Source organism: Chelonoidis abingdonii, chromosome 4, assembly GCF_003597395.2.
Source record: "Chelonoidis abingdonii isolate Lonesome George chromosome 4, CheloAbing_2.0, whole genome shotgun sequence".
Classification (NCBI taxonomy): domain Eukaryota; kingdom Metazoa; phylum Chordata; order Testudines; family Testudinidae; genus Chelonoidis; species Chelonoidis abingdonii.
The window spans coordinates 5040792-5066853 of record NC_133772.1 but is presented as its reverse complement, the minus strand read 5'-3'; the positions used below and the strand labels follow the sequence as shown (position 1 = coordinate 5066853).

The 26062-nt window shown below is 52.8% G+C and overlaps 1 protein-coding gene across 1 annotated transcript; it reads right to left on the bottom strand.

Moving 5' to 3' along the window:
• Window positions 1-2655: 2655 nt before the first annotated feature.
• LOC116815091 (uncharacterized) lies at window positions 2656-18629 on the bottom strand. Its single transcript, XM_075064701.1, has 10 exons — window positions 18495-18629; window positions 17951-18036; window positions 15603-15728; window positions 15098-15214; window positions 13041-14701; window positions 10166-10334; window positions 9861-9943; window positions 9281-9407; window positions 8805-8918; window positions 2656-8085 (listed from the first exon to the last, which is right to left on the bottom strand). Exons 4-10 carry the CDS (start codon window positions 15186-15188, stop codon window positions 6677-6679), a joined length of 3654 nt encoding a protein of 1217 aa, XP_074920802.1. The 5' UTR covers window positions 15189-15214; window positions 15603-15728; window positions 17951-18036; window positions 18495-18629; the 3' UTR covers window positions 2656-6676.
• Window positions 18630-26062: the final 7433 nt, after the last annotated feature.

The window sequence follows — 26062 nt, the reverse complement described above, 5'->3', positions numbered from 1 at the left end:
AGTTACCTCTATTGAGCCCAATCACTTGTGTTTGCCTACAGCAGTGATTTGCAGCCAGGGCTATGCAGAGGTCTTCCCGGGGCTCCATCAGCTCATCCAGATATTTGCCCAGTTTTACAACAGGCTACAAAAAAAGCATTAGCGAAGTCAGTACATCACAAAGTCAGTGTATAATTTTATAATTATATGGTAAAAATGAGAAAGTCAGCAAGTGTTCAGTCATAGTGCGGCTGCGACATGTCTGTATTTTTATGTCTGATTTTGTAAGCAAGCTAGTGAGGTGTAACTTGGGGGTACACAAGCCAAATCAGACTCCTTAAAGGCGTCCAGTCATCTGGAAAGGTTGAAAGCCACTGGCCTAAAGCATCTCTTCCAGATAGGCCTCTGGTCTGGACTGGAAGCTGTCCAGTAGACCAGGCCCAGTGTAGTGTGCAGGAACAGGCTCCTATCCCTGTAAATAGTGTGGGAGCGCTCGCTCACTGTGCTGTGTTTCAGAAGCAGTCAGCGCAGAAGGATGTATTTCCCTGGCAGGAGCCAGACAGAGCCTTTGGCGTGGTGGGGAGAATGGAATCCTGCTATGGGGGAAGAGGAAATCGAGGGGACAGAGCCCTGGCACAGTGGGGAGAATAGAGGATCCTAGTATGGGGAAATGGAGGCCAGACAGAATCCCTCACAGGGGGCACCCTAGTATATGCAGAATGGGGGACACACAACCCCTTGTGAGGGGAGGGAATTTGGGGAGGATATAGGGGAAGGGGGCATACAGAGGCCCTGACATTGGAGGGTTTGGGGATTGCAGGGAGACCTTGAAATAGAGAGGATGGGAGGAGGGCATCCAGGGAGCTTATGGGGGGATAGAGGGAGCCCCCGAGCTCAGCCTACACAAGCTGTTAAATGCATGCCCCTCTAGCGTATATTTAGAACACACAATTATTTGGAACCCAGCTGTGATTCCTTCAGATTATTGTTGTGCAAAGAGTAAAAGACACAGCACGGAAGAGAGAAGACATATTTGAGATCAGAAAGGATTTTTCCCCTGGGTCAGATAGGCACAGACCCTGGGGCCATTTTTTGCCTTCCTCTGCAGCTTGGGGACCTGGTCACTTGCAGGCTTAAACTATTATAAATGGTGAATTCTCTGTAACTTGTAAGTCTTTAACTCATGATTCGAGGACTTCAGCAACTCAGCCAGAGGTTAGGGGTCTATTATGGGAGGGCGTGGGAGAAGGTCTGTGGTCTGTAACGTGCAGGTCAGGGCTAGATGATCCCTTCTGGGCTTCAAGTCTGTGAGGTGTATTATGGAAGTTCCTAGGGGCCCCAGTCATGACCGAGGGTCCCACTGTTCTAGGCACAGTACAAACACAAAACAAAAAGACATCCCCTGCCCCAAAGGGCGTACAATATGAGTTTAAAGCAAAAGACAGCAGAGGCAGACAGGGCAGTACAAGGAACCAATGAAATAATACTGGTCAGCGGGATCAGCAGTGGTTTCTGTGCACCAGCAGCCTAACTGTTGTCAAGGTTTTTATAGGCATCGCAGCAAAGGAGTGTTTTGAGAAGGTATTTGAAGGAGAAGAAGGAAGACGACTCCAGACTGCTACTGGTCAGTCGCGAATGAGTTTGGAATCAGGAAGTGGACCATTCTGGCAGCAGCTAATCCTGCTACGAAGGGCTGTGATTCTTGGCAATGTGCATGAAATAGTGGAGGGCTTTGTGGCAATGGGATTCCCTTACTGTGGCAGGGCGATAGATGGCACGCATATTCCAATTTTGGCCCCGGACCATCTTGTGACAGAGTATATCAACAGAAAGGGGTACTTGTCTATGGTATTGCAGGCACTTGTGGCTCACTGTGGGTGTTTCACTACCATCAACGTGGGGTGGTTCAGGAAGGTGTACGATATGTCCATCTTCAGGAACACTGGCCTGTACAGAAAGCTGGAAGCAGGGACTTTCTTTCCAGACCAGAAAAGTCCAGCAGGGGATGCTGAAATGCACATAGTGATCCTGGAGACCCAGTGTACTCCTTGCTCCCGTGGCTCATAAACCTTACACAGGAAACCTGGACGGTAGCAGGGGCACTTCAACAATAGATTGAACAGGTGCAGACTGACTGTAGGATGTGCCTTTAGTAGATTAAAAGCATGCTGGCGCTGCCTTTATAACAGGTTAGACCAAAATGAAGAAAATATTCCCATGGTCATAGCAGCCTGCCGCGCATTCCATAATATCTGTGAGGCTAAAGGTCAAAAGTTTCCCCTGGGGTGGAGCATGGAGGCAGGATTGCCTGTATGCTGAATTTGAGCAGCCAAATACCAGGTTTATTTGAGGGGCACAACGAGAGATTATTCGAATCAGGGAGGCTTTGAGGCAACATTTTGTCAATGAGCACCAATGATGTGTTTTTCTATACAGCACTCTGCCATGTTTTGTTAACTTACCACCTTGCATGAAAATTGTGATGATTCCTGACTAAGATTTGCAGTCAGCTAATGATCAAACTAACACTATGTATTACTACTAGCAGCAAACACCATGTGTAGGAGACAAAGATTGGTTATCTTTCAGAGAGTCTGTTTTTTATTAATTACCAATTAACAACACACAAAAAGCTTGGTGAGAGGGAAGATAAGAGTGCAGGGCAGTGTAGGTCTCATAGCTGTGTGTAAGTCCAGCTACCTTTTTGGAAGCTGTCTGAAGGGGTGGAGTGAATGGGGTATGGAGACGTTCCGGGAGGTTGCAAAGAATATGTGGGAGGAGTTTGGGGAGGGAATGGAAAGCAGTTCTGTATTGGCTGCAGGCCTGTGATGGACACTGGGAGTTGCCTAATAACTCAGTTCTTTCCTCTACCACAGAAGCCTTGCTCCAGCTCTCTAACCCAGCTGAGCTCTTCCTGGCCTTCATAAAGACTAGCTGCTCTTCAGCTAAATGAAAAATTTTGATAAGGCATAATTTAGGTAGCCCACTGGTGTCTTAGGCCTTTCCAGAATGTTGAGAGTGGCTAAACTTAACCCACTGAAAATCTGGATATAGAGTTAAGGAACATATACATCACACACACCCCCAATGCAACCTTAACTCTGCCCCCTCAACTCTAGCTATAGCCACTGGGAATGAGTGAAGCAAAGGTTAATAAACTCCCAATGGGACTGGTGCATTCTCCATCTCTTCAAATCTAGATGGGATGCCTTTCTGGAAGATGCTTCAATCAAACACATTGTTACAAGGACAACTGGGTGGCATTAATGGCCTGGGCTACACAGGTCAGACTAGAATCTATAAATTTTAAGCTGTTAGGCAACTAGTAGAAAAAGTTTCCTCCCTCCTTCACACCCTTAGCATGAAATATCTACTTCATTATGTGGTATGGACGTATAGCTCTAGTGACAGCTCCAGATAGCACATAAGTAATTATTAAAGACCATGCTCAGATTTATCACAGAGAGCTATATTTTTATTTCTTCCCGCTCATAGGAACCTAGGAGAGGAAACGACCTCCTGGGTCATTGAGTCCAGTCCTTTCCTAGTATAGACAACCCTGTCAAGTAATTTCATTCATAAATGTATCGAGCTCCATCTTCAAGCTAGTCAGGTTGTTTGCCCCCACTACTCCTACTGGGAGGCTCTCCCAGAACCTGGACAAATTTCAAGGTCATTGGATACAAAATGAAGACAATCTGGAACAATTTTAGGACAAAAATACAAGCAAAACAACCCAGGAAGCTGATTTTTCTTTTTAAATTGACACTTGTTTACTGAATTTCCTAGAATAAAAGTTATGCACAAATCAAAAAACTTGCTCATGTGCTCTGTACACACAGGATTCCTCTTAAATTAGCAGTGAGACTAAAATTTGAATGCACAAAATCGTACCAACTAGAGTGTCAAGAAATTATACCTAACCAGTTGGGAGGGACTTAGACAGTATGTATGGGAATGGGTCTAATATAAATTGGTGGGATAGGTGGGTGGGAACAGATGGATTGATGGATCAGATGGATAACTATATGAGGAGGAGTGGGCATCCATGGGAAATATGAAACCACCGGAACCAAAGCAAACTAAAAGATAGAATGGATCTTGGTCTGATTTCTAGTGGAGAGATCTCCAAATTTATTACTGAGTGTATTGCACTAGAGCTTACTGGTCCTAACTGAATTAGGGTCCCATTGTGCCATATGCTTCACAGACCTCAACTGAGATCTGAGCCCCCATTGTGCCAGGCACTGCACAGACTCCCAACCGAGGAGTCCCCACTGTGCTGTGGGATATTTTGCAGATATCTCATGGGATATCTTGCAGAGAGTAGATGACATCACGGAACTCGGAAGTGTGCTGAAGAAGGAGAATGCCTAAGTCAGTGGTTTTCAACCTTTTTTTCATTTGCAGACCCCTAAAAAATCTTGAATGGAGATGCGGGCCCCTTTGCAAATTCAACCTGTAGTCCATGGACTGAAAATGGACTGAACAGAATTCAATTATAAATGTTGCATGGCATTTGATACGGCATAAGAAAGGGAGCTAAACTGGGCGCTTCTATGGTAACAACAATTCCGGGTTTCGATCTGTAGTATTCACATACTTTTGATTGATCATAACAATAGAATGCCTTTTCTGGGATCTGAAACTGTATTTTCATAGTCACCTTTCGCAGACCCCTTAGCCATAGTCTACCAACCCCAATGGGTCTGCGGACCATAGGTTGAAAATCACTGGCCTAAGTGATCTTCTCTGAGATCCTTCCTGACCTTGGAGCAAAGGAAGACAAAAGATGCTAGAAGTGACTCCCTGGCTAAGTAGGTGGTGTAGGATGTAGGGTTTTGGTTTTGTAGAACACTGGCCCATCTTCGGTGGGGCAAGAGGGGCTGTATAGTTTGGATGGCCTCCACCTCAGGATACTTACTGGATGGGGGACTCTCTCCTAGGAAGCAATGATTGAAAAAGTTTTGAGGGCTGTCGTGCATAATCAGCTGAGCATGAGCTCCTAGTGTGATGTTGTGACCAAAAGGGCTAATGCGATCCTGGGATGCATAAATGGGAATCTCAAGAAGGAGCAGAGAGGTTATTTTATCTCTGTATTTGGCACTGGTGCAGCCGTTGCTGAAATCCTGTGTCCAGTTTTGGTGCCCGCAATTCAAGAAGGGTATGGATAAATTGGAAAGGAGTCAGAGAAGAGCCACAAGAATGATTAAAGAATTAGAAAACCTGCCTTACAGTGACAAATGCAAGAGCTCAATCTATTTAGCTTAACAAAGAGAAGCTTAAGGGAAGGCATTAATTACACTCCATAAGAACCTATTTAGGAAACAGAAATTTGATAATGGGCTCTTCAGTCTGGCAGATAAAGGTATAAGAGCCAATGACTGGAAGTTGAAACTGGAAATAAGGCATAAATTTTTAAGAGTGAGAGGAATTAATCACTGGAACAATTTACCAAGGGTCGTGGTGGATTCTCCATCACTGGCAATTTTAAAATCAAGATTGTATGTTTTTCTAAAAGCTCTGCTCCAGGAATTATTTTGAATAAGTCCTCTGGCCTGTGTTATATGGGAGGCCAGACTATGATCACAGTGGTCCTTTCTGGCACTGGAATCAATGAATCTATAAATAAATGAATTGCGCCAGGCGCTGCACAGACACCCAGTGAGAGACAGTCCCTGACCCAAAGAGCTCATAATCTGAATTATGACTCAGAGAAATTAATGAGCTGACCTAAAGCCCATGGGACTCTTCCCACTGACTTCAATGGGCTTTGGATCAGTCTGCGAACTCCCGACCTTGGCCCCAGGGAGGGGAAGGAGCAGAGAAGGATGACTAGATCTGGGGAGATCCAGGACAGTGAAGGGACGGGGCCCCCATGGGATGGGCACAGACCTTAGGGGACAGGCTGAGCCTGTGGGGGTTAATGATCCTTGCTGGGAGAGGGGTATGGGAGGGGGACATGCCCCCAGCAAGAATGGGATTCCTGGTAGAAATGACTCAAAATGCATCCTCCTGTTCCCCATGATGCCCAAATGCAGCCTCTAGTCCTTCACCCTGCCCACCTGCATCAATAAAGATGAGTGCTAACCAATAAAGATAACCAAAAATGGTTAGTATCATTCTGGGGTGGATTCACAGGAGTGACTTACATAAGACCCAGGAGATAATTGTCCTATTCCATTTGGCACTAGTGAGGCCTTAGCTGGAGAACCGTGTCAAATCCTGGACACCACAGGAAGATGTCAATAAATTATAGAGAGTTTAGTGAACAGCAACAAAAATGATATAAGGTTTTGGAAATCTGACTTAGAAGAACTCTTAAGAAACTGGGCATGTTAAGTCTAGAGAAAAGAAGACTGAGAGGGGACCTGATAACAGTCTTTAAATATGTTAAGGGTTGTTATAAAGAGGATGAAGATCATTTGTTCTCTCTGTCCACTGAAGGAAGGACAAAGAGTAATGGGCTTGATCTGCAGCAAGGGAGATTTACGTTACATATTAGGAAAAACTTTCTAATTTTAAGGGTAGTTAAGCTCTGCAATAGGCTCCCGAGAGAGGTTGTGGAATCCCCGTCACTGGAGGTTTTTAAGAACAGGTGGGACATACACTTGCCAGGGATAGGGTTACCTGGCCCTGTCTCAGCGCAGGAGCCTGGAATTGATGACTTCTTGAGGTCTCTTCAAGTCCTACATTTCTATGATTCTATCACTGCAGCTTCTCTTTCAGCCTGGCTGGGTGCACCGTGTCCCCAGGGGCAGCCCTGTTGCCCCTCCTCCACATCCCCTGGCCGGATGAAGGGATCCCTGTACAGGCGGCTGGCAGTGGGAATATCTGACAGGCCCCTCTCCTTGTCATGAGTCCTCTGGTGCTGTGCCAGAGCTGAGCCCTGAGAGAATCCCCTCCCGCAAAGGGGGCAGACGTAGGGCCGCTCCCCAGTGTGGATGCGAATGTGCTGCGTCAGCGCCGAGCTCTGCTTGAAGCTCTTGCTGCACTGGGTGCAGCAGTAGGGCCGCTCACCCGTGTGGGTGCGCCGGTGCCGCTTGAGGGCCGAGCGGTCCCCAAAGCCCTTCCCACAGTCCCCACAGCGATGGGGGGTCTCACCGGTGTGGGTGCGATGGTGCTGGATCAGCGCCGAGCTCTGGTTGAAGCTCTTCCCGCACTGGGCACAGTGGAAGGGCCGCTCCCCGGTGTGCAGCCGCTGGTGGGTGGTCAGCGCTGATCTCTGGCTGAAGCTCTTCCCACACTGGGCACACGGGTAGGGTCTTTCGCCCCGGTGGGTGCGCTGGTGTTGCAGCAGGGACGACCGCTGGGTGAACCCTTTGCCACACTCCCTGCAGGCATTGGGCCGCTCGCCGGTGTGGGTGCGCCAGTGCCCATTGAGGATGGAGCGCCGCATGAACCCCTTCCCGCACTGGGAGCAGACATGGGGCTTCTCCCCGGTGTGCACCCGCCGGTGCTCCGTCAGCGACGAGCCACGTCGGAAGCTCTTCCCACACTCGGGGCACTTGTGGGCCTGCTCCCCGGAGTGCATCACCAGATGCGCCACCAGGGCGGCGATCTCCCCGAAGCGCCGGCTGCACTCCGTGCACTTGTATGGCAGCTCCCCTGTGTGGCCATTCTGGTGCCGCAGCAGGTTGGTGCGGCTGCTGTAGGCTGCCCCACAGTGAGCGCAGACATAGGGCTTCAACCCGGCATGGACGCGGCCGTGGCGAGTCAGGTGCTCCTTGTGGCGGAAACTCTTCCCGCACTCGGCACATGGGTAAGGCCTAGCACCAGTGTGGATGCGCTGGTGGCGGAGGAGGTTGGAGCGGATGGCAAAGCTCCTCCCACAGTCAGGGCACTGGTAGGGCCTCTCGCCTGTGTGGGTGCGCTGGTGTTTGACCAACTCCGAGCTCTTCCCAAAGCTTTTCCCACAATCCCCGCAGATGATGGGCCCCTCTCTTGCCCGCAGGTGACCACAGGTCTTGGGTCTTTCCTGCTGAGATGGCTTCCCCTGCTGCCATCCCATGTCACCGGATGCCTCTTCCTGCTCCGGGCTCTGGGATGTCTTGTGCAGCTCCACTCCTGCAGGCCCTTCCTGTCGGGGGTTTTCCCTCCCGGCACCTGCGAGGAGAAAGAAAGAATCCAGCCAGGGCCTGATCATGTGCTTTGATATCTCCGCTGGGTTCAGAAACAGGCTCATCTCATGGGAACCCCTCATTCAAGAAGCTGGACATCACCACAGCTTGGCAGAACCACGACAGTGACTTGGATCTAATGGCTCGCATAGCACATAGAGAGCATCCAGTAGTTCGCCTCAGCATTGCTCAGTAGGGGGCGCTGTGCTGCAGGGAGTGGGGGCAGGAAAGGGGCTCAGTAAGGGGCGTTCTCTTCATGCAGTCACTGCTGACCCCGATGCAGGGAAGAGAATGCGCCAAATCCCCAGCTAGTATATACTGGCTGTAATTCCACTGGAGTCAATGGGTCCAGATTCTCAGTGGGTATAAATTAGCACCACTCCATTCACGCCCATGGAGTAACAGTCATTTACACCAGCTGGGGATCGGGCCCTGCATTGTTAGGGTCTAACCTGTCTAGAGATCTCAACCAGACCCTGTTCACCCATCCCCTTCGCCCGTCCTTTGTTGTTCAAGGGGGTATCTCCTTGGGGCAGGCACCATGTCTGTCTTTATGTTTGTCTGTCTTTGTGCTCAGTGGGACCCAGATCCTGAACAGGGCCTGTGGGCATTGCCATAGTAACTGAGACAGAACTGGGTGGGCGTTCCCAGCTTTTTTCCCTTCTCTCCCGGACAGTATCGGAGCTGGAGTCGCTCATTCTTCACCTGCGCCGGCGCCTCTCATGATCTCCCTTTCCTCGGAGCCCTGGAGATCCAGGACCCTCGGTTCTTCCCCTCGCTCCATCCGGGAGATTGCAGCTGGGTCAGGGACAGAGACTCCTGCTGGCGGGGAAGGAAACAGGCGAGATGGTGCTTGGTGAAATCTCATCCAAGGGCTCACAAAGAATGTGCCCTGGTTTTAACACTGGCCCCACTCACTGTTGGATGGATTGCAGGATCCAAGCAGGGGGGATATGTTCACAGGGACCCTTTGGGACAATGAGACGTCTGGGGGCAGATGGGCTGCACCCCATAGGAGAGTAAGGGATTCCCACGCACAGGTGAGCTGGATGCCGGCAGATGACAAAAATAAAACCTAGGTCTAACCCTGCATAGATAACTTATCTGATGGATCAAAACCACCTTGGGGACTTCTGAACCGCCCACCTGCCCCTCATCCCCGAGGGGCAGCGGCGCCTCACCCAGCGAGATCAGAGTCTGGTAATTCTCCTGCATGACGTCCCTGTAGAGCTGCCTCTGCCCTTCGTCCAGGAGCCCCCACTCCTCCCAGGAGAAATACACGGCCACTTCCTCGAACCCCACCAGCGCCTGGAACCACAAGAGACCCCACAGTCCCATCTGACAGCAGGGGGAAGCAGGGATGAGGAAGAAGTGTCAGGAAGGGAGGGAGGAAGAGGGGGAGTGGGGCAGAGAAAGAGGATAGAGGGATGGGAGCAAGAACTGGAGGGAAGAAGTTTACAGAGTGAGGGTGATGGGATGATAATCACAAGGGAAAGAATTCTCCCTGCTCCCGAATTAGGATTGAATCCCTCTCTTGCTGTAGCCAATGGGCTTGTGCAACAGATTTCAGTGTCTCAGGATCCAGCACCCTACTGCTGTTCAAAATAAAGTCACAGACAGAGTGGGATCGGTGCCCAGGGGGCTTTTGAATGATCCCTCCAAGCGTCAGAGAGGAACCAGTTAACGTCCCTGCCCCCTCCCCTCAGAGAGACGCTGAGCTCCATCCTTCTACAGTGAGGATGCGGTGACCACGCAGCTCACCTGGAAGGCGACCATGGGGGTTGATGACACAGACTCCTGCTCGTCGTCGCTCTCCTCCTTGAATATCTGGAGTGGAAGGTGATCTGGGAAGTGGGGGGGGAATGTGAAGAATGTATTATGTGAGGGGTCCTAATGCAGGTATCTGCCCCCTTCTAGACAAACCCTTCTGCTTCCACGTGCTGGGGTCAGGCTTAGCTCTTGGCACCCACTTTCCCCTTGCAGGGCTGCCCCCTTGTCACCAGTCTTACCCCTAAGGTGCCCACTCAGCTGCTCTCCCACCCCATCCCTACCACCCTGCTCAGTACCCCTTTCCCGCCGCTCACGGGACTCCTGGGACGGCACGCTCCACGGCCCTGGAAGTTCCTCCTGGGATACACCCTTCAGTCGCACCAGCTGGAGGCTCAGGGAATCCATCTTGTCTGAGACCACTTCCTGCCCAGCTTGACCAAACTGCAAGCAAGACTCAAGTAGAGCCTGGGAGGACGAGAGAACAGGGGAGCATTATGTCGTGTGATGCATGCATCCTAGCCACACAGAGCAAGCACAGCTGAGAGCTGAGGCCACACCGCGCTGCAACCCTCAAGGCTTCTGGGGTTTCCAGGCTAAGAACTCTGGCTTGGAGTTGTTGTGGGCCCTGCAAACTCCCCCACCTCTGCTCCTCAATCCTGGCTGCTTCTTTCCAGCCCCCAGGCAGCGATTTCCGCCTCTGCTGCTGTTTCTCTCCCTCCCCTGGAGCCGCCTCTGGTTGCCGCTCTCTGTGTCTGCCCAGCACCTGGTTCCCCCACCCCCACCCCCAGCTGGCCAGCTGGGTTGATTCCTCTGGGCCCTGACCTGGGAATGGTGCAGGGATGCACAAGAGTGACTCTGAGTCCAGGATGCAGGGGGCTGGACAGGAAGGTCCCAGCGCTATTACAGTCCCCGCTTCTGGCACAGGCAGGTTTGGGAGATTGGTGGTTTTAACCCATTAACTTCCCAGATCGGGAAACACTGTGAAATTTTTCTGAGGAGTGAGCCCATCCCTGCTGGCTCTGTGCACCACAGCCCAGGCCCAAGGTATTTAGGCTCCTAACTTCCAGTGATTTGGGGCCCTGGGGTCAGCACTGGTTGCAAGGGGGATATTTCAATGGACGTTAGGAGGCTAAATATCTTTGAGGATCTGGGCCCGATTCGGAATAACGGAGGCTCTGGGATATAGACTCCCCCGGGGAGCCAGCAACTCCACTGGGAATTTCCCCTCACCAGCCCTCCCTGCACAGTGGCGCTGGAACAGTTTTTGGAATGGGGGGTGCTGAGCTGCACCCCTCTAACCCCTGTCCATGCCCCTTACTGCCCCCTAGATCTGGGGCCAGGAGCAGGGCCTTGGGTCTGGGAGGGGGGATGTGGACAGGGGTAAGACAGCAGACGCTGGGGCCACAGCTAGGGGCCATCCACCAGGACCCTGAATGCGGGGAAGCAGTGGAGCCCTTGGGCACAGGGCCGCCACCCAACATGCAGGGCTGGCAGCGAAGGGCAGGTGGCCTCGTGGGACCTGGGGCTGGCAGTGGAGCTAGTAGCTGGAACCCTGGGCAGCAGGGGCGCAAAACCTGGGAGTGCTGTACCACTCACACTCTACATCCCGCTCCTATATCCCTTCATGGTCACACCGATGGATGCAGGGGCTTCTTTGGGGGAATGCGGTTCTGCTTCCCATTGTTGGCCCACTCATGACCTCTCTCAGGTTACAATCCCCACACAGTGGGGGGCCGCTCTCCCCTCTCAGCCAGTGCTGACCCCAATGTTGTACTGGGAGTTCTGGGCTGAGACGGTGCCCGGTTGCATTTAGGCCTTAAAAGAGAGATCCTGGGCAGTCATGTTCAGTACCGATCACACATCTCTTCCCAAGGGCTGGGGCTTGAACCCTGGTGTCCCGGCTCAATCCACTCCTGGATGTTCCTAGTCACTTCCTCACCCCCTCCCCATCCCACACAGCATCAAGGGGTACAGGAGTCTCTTCCCTTTCCCCCCTCATGGTTTGTGCAATATTTTGACGTGAATGATCAGCTATGGAGCCCACCTGTTGTGAAGCCCACTCCCACTCCCCTTAGCAGACTCTGGGGAAGGCCGCAGGCCTGATGGGTCTGTGGCAGTTGCAAATGGCGGAAGGTTCAAATGCCGGGGCCCATGTCGTTGGAAATGGTGAGAAATTGGCCTGGTGACTGGGGAGGTGGCTGTGGCTGTTGGAAATGGTGGGAAACGGGCCTGGTGGGGCTAGGAAGGCTCCATGGTGGCTGAAGGAAGTTCTATGCCAAGATCAGTAACCGGAAAGCTGCAGTGACATATTCACAAGCGCGTCCTGTGGAGAAAGAATCTCAAGCATTATAGCAAGGAGAGTCTATTTACTTTATAGGCTGGCGTACTGTGTCATCCACAGATCTATTTTGAAGACAATCCTTGTAGCCTCCCCAAGGCCTTTTATAACTCGCAGTACCGTGGAGAACGGCATTTTTATTTTCTTCCCCCCAACACCCTGTGTCCCCTGCCAGCATGTTGGCAATTGCCCCCCTCCATCTCCACAGTCCAATCTGTGCTCTGGTAACTGCTTTTTTGGCGTGTGTTTGTACAGCATCGGGCACAGTCGGGTCCTGGTACGTGAGTGAGGTTTCTGGGGGTTACCACACTATAGAGAAGAGTTTGTCTTCACCAAGATCCTGTTTATTGACCGAGGAGAAATAAGAAAGAGAAAACCAACACACAAAACCCCTGATGAAAAGCATTTTTTCACTCTCATCTAGGCATGGGTGGCACACAGCCAGGGGTCTCCATTACGAAGGCTGAAAATGCTACAGCTCTACCATTAGGAGCCAACCTGGGCCTAGGAGGGTTAATGATCCCTGCCAAGTCGGGAAGGGGGAAAACTATCCCAACCTAGGGCACTTTGTTGGCCAACTCCAGTGAGGAGGGGATGCCTGGGACCCCTTTGAAGCAGGATGTATCTGCTCTTTACATTTTTCCTTCATAAAGTTTGTGTTTCATTTTTTTATTCCGACATCCTGGGCTCTGACCCCTCCATCTTGTTCCCGGCTGTCTTGGTAGGTGGGTGGCTCAGTGTCCCTGGAAAAATCCCCTCCTCATCTAATTCCTATTCCACCATCCAACGGCCAAACCCTCAATCCAGCCCTCTCAAAAATCTTCCCTTCATTCAGGCTCCTCTTTAATCTGCAGGGGGAGCGCTGGCTCCTCTTTAATTTCCTGTGGCAGCTCCGGCTGCTCCTGTTTAACCCGATAGGGACCATCATGAATATGCTGAGGCAGCTCCGGTTCCTCCTTCATCTGCAGGGGTGTCCCCGGCTCCTCCTTCACCCGGGGAGGCATCTCACAATCCCATGTCCCCGGCGGGAGCACCACCACCACCTCCTCGGGCTTGGTGCCGCCCTCCCCCGGCTGAACGAAGGGGTCTTTGTAGAACCGCGTCCCCACGGCCTCGTGGGAGCTGCCGCTCTCCTTGGCATGAATCCGCTGGTGCTTGGCGAGAGCTGACCGCTGGCTGAAGCTCTTGCCGCAATGGGTGCAGGAGAAGGGCCTCTCCTGCGTGTGGATTCTGGTGTGCTGGACCAGCGTGGAGCTCTGCTTGAAGCCCTTCCCGCACTGGCCGCAGCGGAAGGGCCGTTCGCCGGTGTGGGTCCGGTGGTGCCGCTTGAGGGCTGACATGCCGCTGAAGTTCCGGCCACACTGGACACAGCCATAAGGTGACTCCCCCGTGTGAGTGCGGCGGTGCTGGGTCAGCGCTGAGCTCTGGCTGAAGCCTTTGCCGCACTGGCCGCACTTGTAGGGCCGCTCGCCGGTGTGCAGCCGCCGGTGAGTGGTCAGCACCGAGCGCTGGCTGAAGCTGCGCCCACACTCCTCGCAGTGGTAGGGTGTCTCGCCGGTGTGGATCCGGCGGTGCTGCACCAGAGCGGAACTGGCGATGAAGCTCTTGGGGCAGTCGGGGCACTGGTGAGGCTTCTCTCCGGTGTGGGACCGCTGGTGCTGCAGCAGCGAGTGCCGCTTGGTGAAGCTCTTCCCGCAGACGTCGCAGACGTTCGGCCGCTCCCCCGAGTGGCCACGCACGTGGTCATTGAAGGTGGCGCGGCGCATGAAGCTCTCCCCGCACTGGGGGCAGACGTGGGGCTTCTCCCCGGTGTGCACCCGCCGGTGCTCCGTGAGCGACGAGCCGCGTCGGAAGCTCTTCCCGCACTCGGGGCACTTGTGGGCCCGCTCCCCGGAGTGCGCCACCAGATGTGCCACAAGGGCGGCGATCTCCCCGAAGCGCCGGCCGCACTCCGTGCACTTGTAGGGCAGCTCCCCTGTGTGGCCGCTCTGGTGGCGCAGCAGGTTGGTGCGGCTGCTGTAGGCTGCCCCGCAGTGAGCACAGACGTAGGGCTTTAACCCGGCGTGGATGTGGCCATGGCGGGTCAGGTGGCCTTTCTGCCGGAAACTCTTCCCACACTCAGCGCACTGGAAGGGCCTGGCGCCGGTGTGGATGTGCTGGTGTTTGCTGAGGGTGGAGTGGAAGGCGAAGCTCCTCCCGCATTCAGGGCAGCTGTAAGGTTTCTCTCCTGTGTGGACCCGCTGGTGCTTGAAGAGATCATAGTTCTTCACAAAGGTCTTTCCGCAGTCGCCACAGATGACACGGCCCACCCGCCTGTGCCGTGCCTGGGGTGTGGATTTAGCCTGGGCCTTCCCCTGTCCCAGCCCCGCCCCACCCTGGCTCTCAATGGCCTCTCCCTGCTTGAGGCTCTGGGACATCCCGTGTGGCTTCACTCCGATAGGCCCTTCCCGCTGGTGATTCTCCTCTTCGTTTTCACTCACCGTCCCGGCACCTGCTGGGAGAGGGGGAAAGAGAGTCAGCCAGTCCAGCAGGGGCTTGTTCCCTGCGCTAGGTAGAGAGGGGGCAGCAAAGGGGTTTGTCACTGAGCAGAAAACCTGATGGGCAGAAAGTGAATCCCTCAAACCCCTACCTGAGGGCAGAGGAGAGGAGGTTCTGCCACCACAGCCCGGCTGAGTCCTCAGAGAAAGGCTGGGGGAGGTGAGGGCTTCTGCCAGAGTCAGGCAGAGCAGATGGGATCCAGATGCGACACCTGCTATGAGGACAGGGCACCAGCTGGGACAATACTGAGCGAGAGGAGACAGAATTGGGGGGCTTCCTGGGACTTTGCTGGGATCCCAGCTTTTTCCTTCACTCCTGGATGGTCTCTGAGCCGGTGTCGCTCATTCCTCACCTGTGCTGGCACCTCTCGAGATCTCCTTTTCCTCAGTGCCCTGGAGATCCGGGACCCTCGGATCTTCCCCTCCCTCCATCCGGGAGGTCATGGTCGGGTCACGGACAGGGAATCCTGCTGACAGGGAAGGAAACAGGCAAGACGGAGCTTGGTGAAATCTCACATGGGGGCTTGATAGAGGGAATGCTTCCAGATTTTAACCTTGACCATGTTCTCTGCTGGGAGAAGCAGTATCAAAGAGGGGGGAGTTCATGGGGACCCACTGGGGCAGTGAGATGCCAGTGGGGAGAGATGGGCCACTCCCCTGTAGGGGAGTCAAGGATGCACACACAAAGAGGCTGGGGAGGGGCTCAAGCAAATGGAAACTATTAAGCCATCTTAAAACTTGCTAACTGACTCGAGTCCCTTCCGAGAATGGAGATGACCCCAGAACAGTTGCCCTGGGCAGTTCAGTGTGCAGATGCACCCCCCTGCTCCTAATCCTCGAGAAGAAGCAACTCCTCACCCAGAGAAGTCAGAGTCTCATAATGCTCGTGGAAGTTGCCCTGTAGAGCTGCCTCTGCCCTTCGTCCAGGTCACCCCACTCTTCCCTGCGGAAGCACACGGCCACCTCCTTGAATGTCACCGCCACCTGGAACCACAAGGGACCCACATCAGAACTTACTGCACCAATTCCCTTCCCGCCACAAAATCAGAAAGCTTGTGGCGAAACCCCAAGGGGGCAAAGAAGCCGCGAGAGGTTTCCTTAGTGTCAGTTTTGGAAGAGAGAGATTACAAAGAAGTGGGCTGGGGCAGGAAAGGATGAGAGGGGATATGCTTCTATAACAGTCAAAAGAGCTGTATATTGAAGCCAGAAAGGACTGTTCTAATCATATCATCCAACCCCCTGTATAACTCAGGTGAGAGGAATCACTCAGGAATTCCTGTATCCAGTCCAATCACTTGTGGTTGAACTAGAGCATACATTTTAGAAGGAGAGGTTCCATCTGGATTTCAAGACTCCATCCTTTGAGAAGCTGGTTAATCAGGCTCCCTGTTTAAAATGTGCGCCTTACTTCCAGGCTAAAGTAGTCTAACTTCCACTTCAAGCCTTTGGATCTTGCTCCTACTTTGTCTACTAGGTTAACGGAGTCCCCTGTCCTCAAGAATCTCCTGCCCACAAAGGTGGTTATAGACTGTGATCGAGTTATCTTTTCCCTTTCTACTCAGTGAGCTAAATCAATCTTGTTAGAGAGCCAGGGCTCTGTGGGAACATGGTGGACTACCGAGACCTTTCCAACATGTGGAAGTGGGAGTGAAACCTGAGAGGAAGTGGTGAGAGACTCCAGTGCACCCCATATCTCTCTAAATCCTATGGTCCTTGCTAACCGGCTCCTGGTACCAAACCTGCCCTTTCTAAGCAAGGTGAATAAAGACATAACTCCAGTCAGGGAGATCATGTTGGCTGGCAAAGGGAAAGATTTTGAAGAGCTGACCCGAACCAAAGTACCTCCCCTCTACAGCCTCCTGGGCTCTGCATTCAGATTGACTACGGCTTAAAACAGTCTCCCGTCTGTGAGTGGCCAAGACAGAGGCTGCACCCCTGTAGACCCGGCCGGAACGATTCATGCTGTAGTGATCTCCAGAGGCTGAGAGTGCTGCAACTCATCACTTGTAGCCTGAAGCTGTGATCTCACAAGTGCTTTGGCTGGCTCAGAACGGAGAAGCTGATAGCCACCTGATTACAGCTCTGCTCCTCCACAATGCCTTGCTGCTTCTCAGCCTTCATTTTGGTCCACGTGCCATAAAATGGATAAACTCTCCCCCCACCCCACGATCCTCTGAGGGCACAAAGGATTGTGGGATTTGGGCAAAACAGGTGTGTATACTTCGGTCTGTCTGCCCATCCCTGAACTCTGTCTCCTCCAGGGTACCCCTCTCTCCAAGAGATGGTCTCTCTCACCCTTTCACTGTGCTACCTTTGCTCCCCTGAACCAAGTGCACCACCCCACAATCTCCCCACAACTTCATACCCAGGCCCGTGGAGAAGCCAACACATTCCCCGGCAGGTGGAGGGAGCTGGGATTCCTGCCTTCAGCTCATGCTGTGCGGCTGAGCAGAGAGGCGTCATCTCCAAGCAACATGCTGTGATGGCCACCATCTCAGCCAACACACGAGGCACCTGCAGAACTAAGAGCGCCCGCTGCTACCAGGGCCGGCTCCAGCCATTTGGCTGCCCCAAGCACGGCGGCATGCCGCGGGGGGGCGCTTTGCCGCTCGCCGGTCCCGCGGCTCAGGTGGATCTCCCACAGACTTGGCTGTGGAGGGTCCTCTGGTCCCGCGGCTCCAGTGGACCTCCCGCAGGCGTGCCTGCGGATGCTCCACCGGAGCCGCGGGACCAGCGGACCCTCCGCAGGCACACCTGCGGCAGGTCCACCGGAGCCGCCTGCCACCCTCCCGGCAACCGGCAGAGCGCCCCTTGCAGCATGCTGCCCCAAGCACATGCTTGCCATGCTGGGGCCTGGAGCCGGCCCTGGCTGCTACAGCTTGAGCTGAACAACCAAGGCTCAGCAAAACGAGCTGGAACCGACTCCTGTCCTCGCTAGGTCAGGCACAGAGGGGAAATCTGTGGCGTACAATCACCAAAGTGCAACAACTGCTTCTCAGTGGGGTGGGACCGGGAAACCGGTGGCCTCACAGGAGAGAGTGCCCTTGCATGACCTCCTGCTACTCCTGACTCATGAGAAGGGTCTGCCAAGTCGCCTACCCTGTGGATAGGGCATAAAGGGGACAGATGGGGTAGAAATGGAGGAGAAGGGAGAAGAGGGTTTGGTAGGCCAGCAAACCCAGGAAGATGCCTTGGCAGCAGCTCACCTGGAAGCTGGGCATAAGGAGCCGGGGCAGGAGATCCTGCCCTCCATCACTCCCCTTTTCATGCGGACTGGACAGCCGGTGCAAATCTGGAAGGGAAACAGGGTCAGTCAGGCCAGGGTACCTTAGGGATCAAACCCCACAGCTAGAGCCCACGGCTGCTCCCACAAAGAGTGGGCCCTGCTGAAGCACAATCAGCCCCATTAGCAGCCCCCAAGCTCTAGCCACCGGGGGAGCAGTTCCCGCTCCTCCTTCTGGAACTCCTCTGTCGAGGAGGCGCACCCCTACCCTGGGATCACCTGAACTGGGTCTGTGAAATAGTCTAGTCACTGTACAGCTGGCAGCTACCCGCAGCTCCCCCACAGCTCTGCTGGTGTCCCTCAATCCTGCCCCACAGCCCTCTGCCATCCCAGCCCTGGGCTCCGTGCTGCCCCACAGCCCTGCCAGTGCCCCTCAATCCCAACCCACAGCCCTTTTCTCATTTGCTCTTCTTGGCTGCTTGCACTCATTGCCTGACCCTCACACTGGGACTCCCCACCCCACTCACCGCTCCGGCCAGGACGATTCCCTCCGGGACCCTGCGGCTGCAGACGGGGATTCAGCCCCTGTCCACACACGCTGCAGGGAGTGACTCCGAGGCGAGCCCAGGGGGGCTGGCACAGGAAGGTCCCTAGGTTATAGTGTCCCCATTTCAGATCACTTCCTGCTTCTCTCTCCCTAGCTTGGGAACTCAGTGGAATTAACCCTGAATTCCCCCCCCCGCCCCGCGTTATCAGCCGCGAAAACGAATCGCCCCCGAAATTCACACTCACGAGATAAGCTTTAGAAACACGTGACCCGCGTGAAAAATCAGGAGTGGTTTAAAGATCATGTGACCTGGGTTCACTCGCATGAGACTTATTCAAAACTAATAACCCAGGCCCGCCTTCTGAGTGATAAGCATTTCTGGGGGAGACCCCCCTACCCCCAGTCTGGGAAGGAAAATGGCAGGATCACAAATCCGACGTTCAATCCACACGCTGCAATGTGGGGTTTTCTGCCGCCTGCTTGCAGGGGCATCCACTTAGCCATTGCTAACCCCGGGGGGGGGGGGGCTTAGTGGGGGGCGCTCTCCCCTCCCAGTCCGTGCCGACCCCAATGCCCCAGAGCCGCACTTTCCACTCCCACAAAACAGAACCCCCTCGCCCTGTCCCTGCCCCGCCCCTTATCTGAGGCCCCGCCCCCCACTCATTCCAACCCCTCTGTGGGTCGCTTTGCCCACCCTTACTCGCTCATTTTCATCTAGGGTGACCGTTCACCCAGCTGGCTCAGGGGGCTGGGGCAGGGGTTTGGGGTGCAGGAGGAGGGTGGGCTCTGGCTGGGGGTGCAGATCGGGGGGGGCTGGGGATCGAGTTGGAGGCTGCAGGCAGGGGGGTTGCTCGGAGCTGGAACACGGGGTGGCACGGAAGGGGTCCAGCGCTCTGAACTCCGGGGGTGCGGAGCTCAGGGAAGAGGCTCCGGGGATGAGGGATTTCTGGGGGTTTGGTAGGAGAAGTGTGCCAGGCGGACTGAGGGTTCGAGGGCAGGAAGGGATCAAAGGGTTAAGGCGGGGAGGCAGCTCTGGGCGGCACTAGCTGGGAAGCTAGTTCTTTCCGACAAGCATGCAGTGTCTATTCTCTTTCCTCCGGTCCATAGAGAGGGGCGGACAGGCGGCTCGGTACTGCTTGTCTGGCAGGATACTCCTGCAGCTCCCTTTGGCCGCAGTGTCCAGCCAACAGGAAGCTGCGAGACAGTGTTTTGGCGGCCAGAGGCAGTGCATGGAGCCCCGCCTGCCGAGTAAGAACAGAGGGAACATGCCGCTGCTTTCTGGGAGCTCAATGGAGGCCACAGCAGGCAAGGAGCCTGCTTAGCCCACTGGCGCGTGCCACCCAGACTTAACAGCCCGGTCAGCGGTGCTGAGCAGTAGCCGCCACAGTGCGATCAGTATTTTGACCAGGCAATCTGGGTCAAAAACTGGACACATGGCATCCCTATCTAGTAGAGTGCGTGCTAGGGAATTTGGGGAGGTTCAGGAAGGGCCTCTCTCCCTCCACAGTTAGTGGGGCCTCATGCAGTGGTAGGGGTGCATGAGGTGCAGGACCTGAGGGCCAGTGCTACTTTGTCATTTGATGGAGGTTTGCTTTCAATGCCTGGCTTAAACATAGGTCTGAAAATGGTTGTTATTGATGCACATCAATTGTCCCAAGGCCAGCACTGAATGATAACAGGTCCTGGCCTATTCATTATGTGAACGCGACTCCATTCTGATTCCTTAATCCTCTGCGATGCTGTAGGATACAAGAATTTCTTCCAGCTCCAAACACTGGGATCTTGGGGATAGGACCACAAGAAATGATCAAAGGTCATCGTAGCCGCAGTATCCTTTTCAACATGGCCAATGCCAGGGTGCTTCAGAGGGGAATGAACAAGACAGGTAATCTCAAGTGTATCATCCGTCACCCATTCCAATCTGGCAACGAGAGTCTAGGGACCTTTCAGAGCATGGTTTTACATCCAATCGCCGTCCTGGCTGTAGCATTGAATGGACCTATCTCCATGAACTATATCTAATTCTTTTTGAACAAACAGTTACTTTGGGACTTGCACAACACCGCCCCGCCCCACCGGCAATAAGTTCCACAGGTTAACTGTGCATCATGCGAAGAAATACTTCCTTTTATTTTAAACCTGTTGCCTATTAATTTCCCTGGGTGACCCCTAGTTCTTTTGTTATGTGAAGGAGTAAATAATATTTCCTTATTCACTTTCTCCACACCATTCATAGCTTTATAGACCTGTATCATATCCCCCTTTAGTCGCCTCTTTTTCAAGCTGAAAAGTCCCAATTTTTTAAATCTCTCCTCCTATGGAAGTTGTTCAATACTCTTCATCATTTTTGTTGCCCTTTTCCCAATTCCAATATACGTTTTTGAGTTAGGGCAACCAGATCTGCACGCAGTATTCAAGATGTGCATGTGCCATGGATTTATGTAGAGGCAGTATGTCTTGTCTCTATCCCTTTGCTAATGGTTCCTAACATTCTGTTCACTTTTTTGACTGGCTGCACATGGAGTGGATATTTTCAGAGAACTATCCACAATGACTCCAAGATCTCTTTCTTGAGCTAATTTAGACCCCATCTTTTTATATGTAAAATTAGGATTATGTTTTCCAATATCCACTACTTTGCATTTGTCAGCATTGCATTTCATCTACTGCTTTGTTGCCCAATCAATCACTCAGTTTTGTGAGATCCCTTTGTAACTCTTCACAGTCTGCTTTGACTTAAATATTTTTGGTCTTAACAAAAAGACCAAAGTTAAACCTAAAAAACATTCCTGCAGCAGCTGGAGGGGACAATACAGGATACCGCTATGGAGTGGCCTTCTGTGGCAGTTGGAAATGGCAGGAGGACAGAATGTTGGGGCCTGAAGGTTCCATGGCAGTTGAAGGAGACAGTTGCTGTGCCAGTGTAACCCCCTTTCCTTGATGGGCTGTTGTGGAAGCGATCCTTAATTACTGCTAAATTAGAACCAGTTAGACTTGTAGGAACCCAGTGCTACTAGACGGGTACCAGATCAGCCCACAGTAGGGCAAGCAGGCTTCAGATTAGGCCAGATGCCACAACTGTCTTGGGAAGATCAGATGAGTTTCTCCTGGGCATACTCAGACTCAGCAGGGAAATAGCCATACCAGGCATCCATGTTGACAGTACTTCAAATGCCTCCTTTAGGGTGGTAGCAGCTTCCCCTAGAAATACAAGTGAGGTGTGACAGAAAGGCCAGACACACTAGAGAGAGCAGCTCTAACTATGGGGCCACCTGGCCTTACACTTTGTAGACCCTGAGCAAGGACTTGAACTGAGATGTTCAGGAACTGACAGGGGGAATATGTTCACTGGCAAAGCATGTGTCATCTGTCCCTCCAGTGCCTGAGCTGCACGGAGAATCACCTACTACTGCTACCTGCTAAATTAGTCCATCTTTTAGTTCATAGGTATAGAGGCCTGTGCCGTATTTAGTGGCCAAAGATCCCAGCTTCGGCCTGTCTACCCATGCTATGGGGTGGGCACACAAGAGTAGTGATCAGAAAGGAGGAACAGAAAATCCAAAAGGAGCTCCTACATAGAGCTGGTCAGGAAATTGTTTTCCGACCCATGAAAATTTTCAAACTTTTGGAAATTTTTCCCATCCTGAATTGGGATGCAAAGTCAAAATTTTGAAATCTTTAATTAATTGAAAATCTGGGAAAAAAACAAACAAAAAAACAGGTTCAGGTTTCATTTTGATAATTTCATGATGTTTCATTTTAATTTTGACCATTTTTTGTAATATTCCCCACTATAATTAACAAAATACCAAAATGAAAACTTGCTTTGAAATGGAAAAAATTAAAATTTTAATTTAAAAAAATCTCAAAACAAGTAATTTGAACAATCTGAAAATGGTTGGGTTGGTTTTGTTTTTTCAGTCAAGAAATTTGTCAAAAATTTCCCACAAATAGTTTTGGTTTCAGCAAATAAGCATTTTTGATGGAAACATTTTAACAACATATTTCCAATCATCTCTAGTCCTCTGCAGATAACAGAAAGCTAGATCTGACAAACAAGAGGAGGAGATTTACTTTACATAGTGTTAATAGTTCTATTGCATTCATCACCAACATGTGTGTTAGACACACACACACTGAAGGGCCATGATGTTTTAAACCTAGGACCACGTAACACTTACATACAGAGCATTTATTTTACACAGACATAGAAATTTCAGCCATAGCTCTCAAACTGCTGCATGGAGGAAGGTTGGTCTTATCACCCTCAGTGTACAGATGAGGAAAGTGAGGTACTGATAGAAATCACTTTTAAAGGATAGCCCAGCCCGGCTGCCTACAAGTTCTGACTCCTTGTCCTCTTGCTCTATCCAACTAGAGCACACTCCCTTGCAAGAGCTGGAGATAGAACCCAGGAGTCCTGATCTCTCTAGTGCCTTCAAGACATAACATATTCCACCCTTTTTGTCTCTGTATCATCATAGGAAACTCACATCTCTCAAGCCAGAGTCAGTAACCACTCCTCTCCAGATGTGTCAAATCCTGAGCCAAGCTCTACTTTACCCAGATACTCTTAAATGAAAGAAGAACAGACAAACAGAAATAAAAGTTTAATAGAAAATATTGAAGAAAGATGATACAAAGAGTTTGATGTGTCAGTCGTTGGTCATCGGGGGAAACATACAGAGCATGGGGGGACGCTGGCAACTGGTTACGGTTCAGCATATAGTACGCACAGCCTGTAATGTCCCCAATGCGGGGTGTACGGTGGTTGGGGTCAAGATATAGTAGGGGGGCAGTGAGGGTACATCGCTCATAGAGTGGGCTACACACAGTCATGGGTATGAGTAAGCGGGCCGGGTAATGGGGACAGGGTGACCCTCACGTGGTGGGATCCAGATTGGTAAGTTCAGGACTCAGGGGATATGGTTTGGTAGGGGGGTTGTAAGGGTTTCCCCCTCCCCCCCGTGGGTGCGTGGAGCCACATCGGCTCACTCCTGGTATTGGCGGTGGCCGGTGATGTGTTCGATGTAAATGTCTCTAGACCACCGGATAGTGTCCGAGACCATCAGGCGTCTCATGAGTCGCGCATAGCGACGGCCCACCCCACAGGCCCTGAGCACACGTTCGTTCCAGGGGTCCCAGGCGCCCAGCGCCCCGACGATCAGAGCGTCGGTGTAGACCTCGTAGCCCTTCGCCCGCAGGGTGTCAGTCAAGGGGGCGTATTTCTCGAGTTTGCGGGCTCGGGCTTCGCGGAACGCCGGGGTCCTGTTCTCGAACGGGATGGTCACGTCGACGAGGATGATCTTTTTCCGCTCCTCGTCCGTGACGACGATGTCTGGCCGCAGCGGGCTGTCGGTGCCGGGGATGGTGCGGTTGACCGCGATCTCACCGAGGTGTGGGGCGATGGCCTTCGCTAGGCGGTCCTGGACGGCGTTGTGGCGCAGCTGCCAGGCTCTGGCGTGGGGTTTGCAGCTGCACAGGACGTGGGGCAGGGTCTCCAGGGTGTACCCGCACTTCCTGCAGCGCTTGTCCCGGTTCCCGTGGCGGACGGCTCCGTTGAGCGGGACGCAGTTCAGCCGGGCGCGGTGTATGAAGCGCCAGTCGGCGAAGCGGGTGAAGCTGCCCGCGGGGAGGAAGTGGTTGCTGGAGTCCCACTTGCTGGTCACCTCGAAGGCCTTGCCCTGGTCGGGTTTTTTCCTCAGGGTGTCCACGTAGAGCGCGTGGACGGCGGCCTTCAGGGACCTCTCCAGCACGCCTCTGGCTCCGGGGCTGACGGTGATGCTGCCCTCCGTCCCGATCTGCGGCACCAGAACTCCCAGCTCCTGTCGCTCCTCGCTCCAGACCCAGCGGCAGCCCGGTCGCTTCCCTAGTCGGCGCGTGGCGTTGCGGGCGCGGGACCACAGCGAGGCGGTGTCCCACCTGTCTAAATATTCTCCTCTAGATATAGACAATGCAAAGCCAGGCTGGGGATGTGAATCATGAAGGTTCTAATCTTAGGGATCAGGATGGAGTTGTAATTTATTATTTACTAGTGCAAAGGGTCATCACTGAGATCAGGCACCCCCCCCATGTGCCAGGCGCTGCACATACCCCCACTGAGATCAGGCCTCCATCATGCCAGCCACTGCATAGGCCTGACTGAGATCAGGACCCCCATCGTGCAAGGTGCTGCACAGATACAGGGTATGTCAACACTACGGGATTATTCCGATTTTACATAAACCGGTTTAGTAAAACAGATTGTATAAAGTCGAGTGCACGCGGCCACACTAAGCACAGTAATTCGGCAGTGTGCGTCCATGGTCCGAGGCTAGCGTCGATTTCCAGAGCGTTGCACTGTGGGTAGCTATTCCGTAGCTATCCCATAGTTCCCGTAGTCTCCCCTGCCCCTTAGAATTCTGGGTTGAGAGCCCAGTGGCTGATGGGGCAAAAATCATTGTCGTGGGTGGTTCTGCGTAAATGTTGTCAGTCATTCCTTCCTCCAGGAAAGCAACGGTTGACAATCATTTTGCACCCTTTTTCCCTGGATTGCCCTGGCAAACGCCATAGCACGGCAACCATGGATCCCGTTCAGCTTTCCTTTTTACAGTCACCGTACGTGTACTGGACGCCGCTGACAGGATACTCCAGCGCTACACAGCAGCATTTATTTGCTTTTGCATGATAGCAGAGATGGTTATCAGTTGTTCTGTACTGTCTGCTGCTGGGGTAAATTGGCAATGAGATGATGGTTATCTATTGTTCTATACTGTCTGCTGTTATTATGAGTGCCCCTAGCTGAAGTCAGTCAGGGGTGCAAAGGCAAAAATGGGAATGACTCCCCAAGTCAATTCCTCCTTTATGGTTTCTAAAAGTAGAGTCAGTCCTGCCTAGAATATGGGGCAAGTGTGCTAGAGAACCAGTGTATCAGAGAGTACAGCTGCTCTGTGTCAGATCCGTCACCCTATTCTACTGAATGGTGCTGGTGCGGGGTTGCTGCGGTAGTGAGAGTAGTATCACTTCCCTCCCGGTCCTCCGGTGGCAGACGTACAAATGATGCTATCTGTTCGTCGGTCATTCATCGTACCGTACTAAGATGGTAGCCGTCCTTATTATCAACCCGTGAGTGCTCCTGCTGGCTTCAGGTAGGCCTGGCTGGGGCGCCTGGGTAAAAATTAGATGATTTCTCGGTCATCCCTAGTAGATGGTACGGAATGGCTGTAGACCGTCCGCTCATAAGCAATTGGGTGCGATGAGCGCCATCACCCCCTCCCTTCCTGTGTAAAGAAAAAGATCGTCCTGACCTTGGACTATCATGCAGTGGGATGCGGGCTCCTTCCCCCGCACTGCTTAATGTCCTGCCTGGACTGTCATAGCCCCGGGAGGCTGCCTCCCCCTCATTTATCTCACTAGTCACTGTTTCTTATTCCTGCATCTTTTTATAACTTCATGAAACCAAATGGGGGACACTGCCACGGTAGCCCAGGAAGTTAGGGAGAAGTGAAGCAACAGGTGGGTGTTGCAGGGGACCCCCCGTAATGGCATGCAGCTCATCCCATTTCTGTG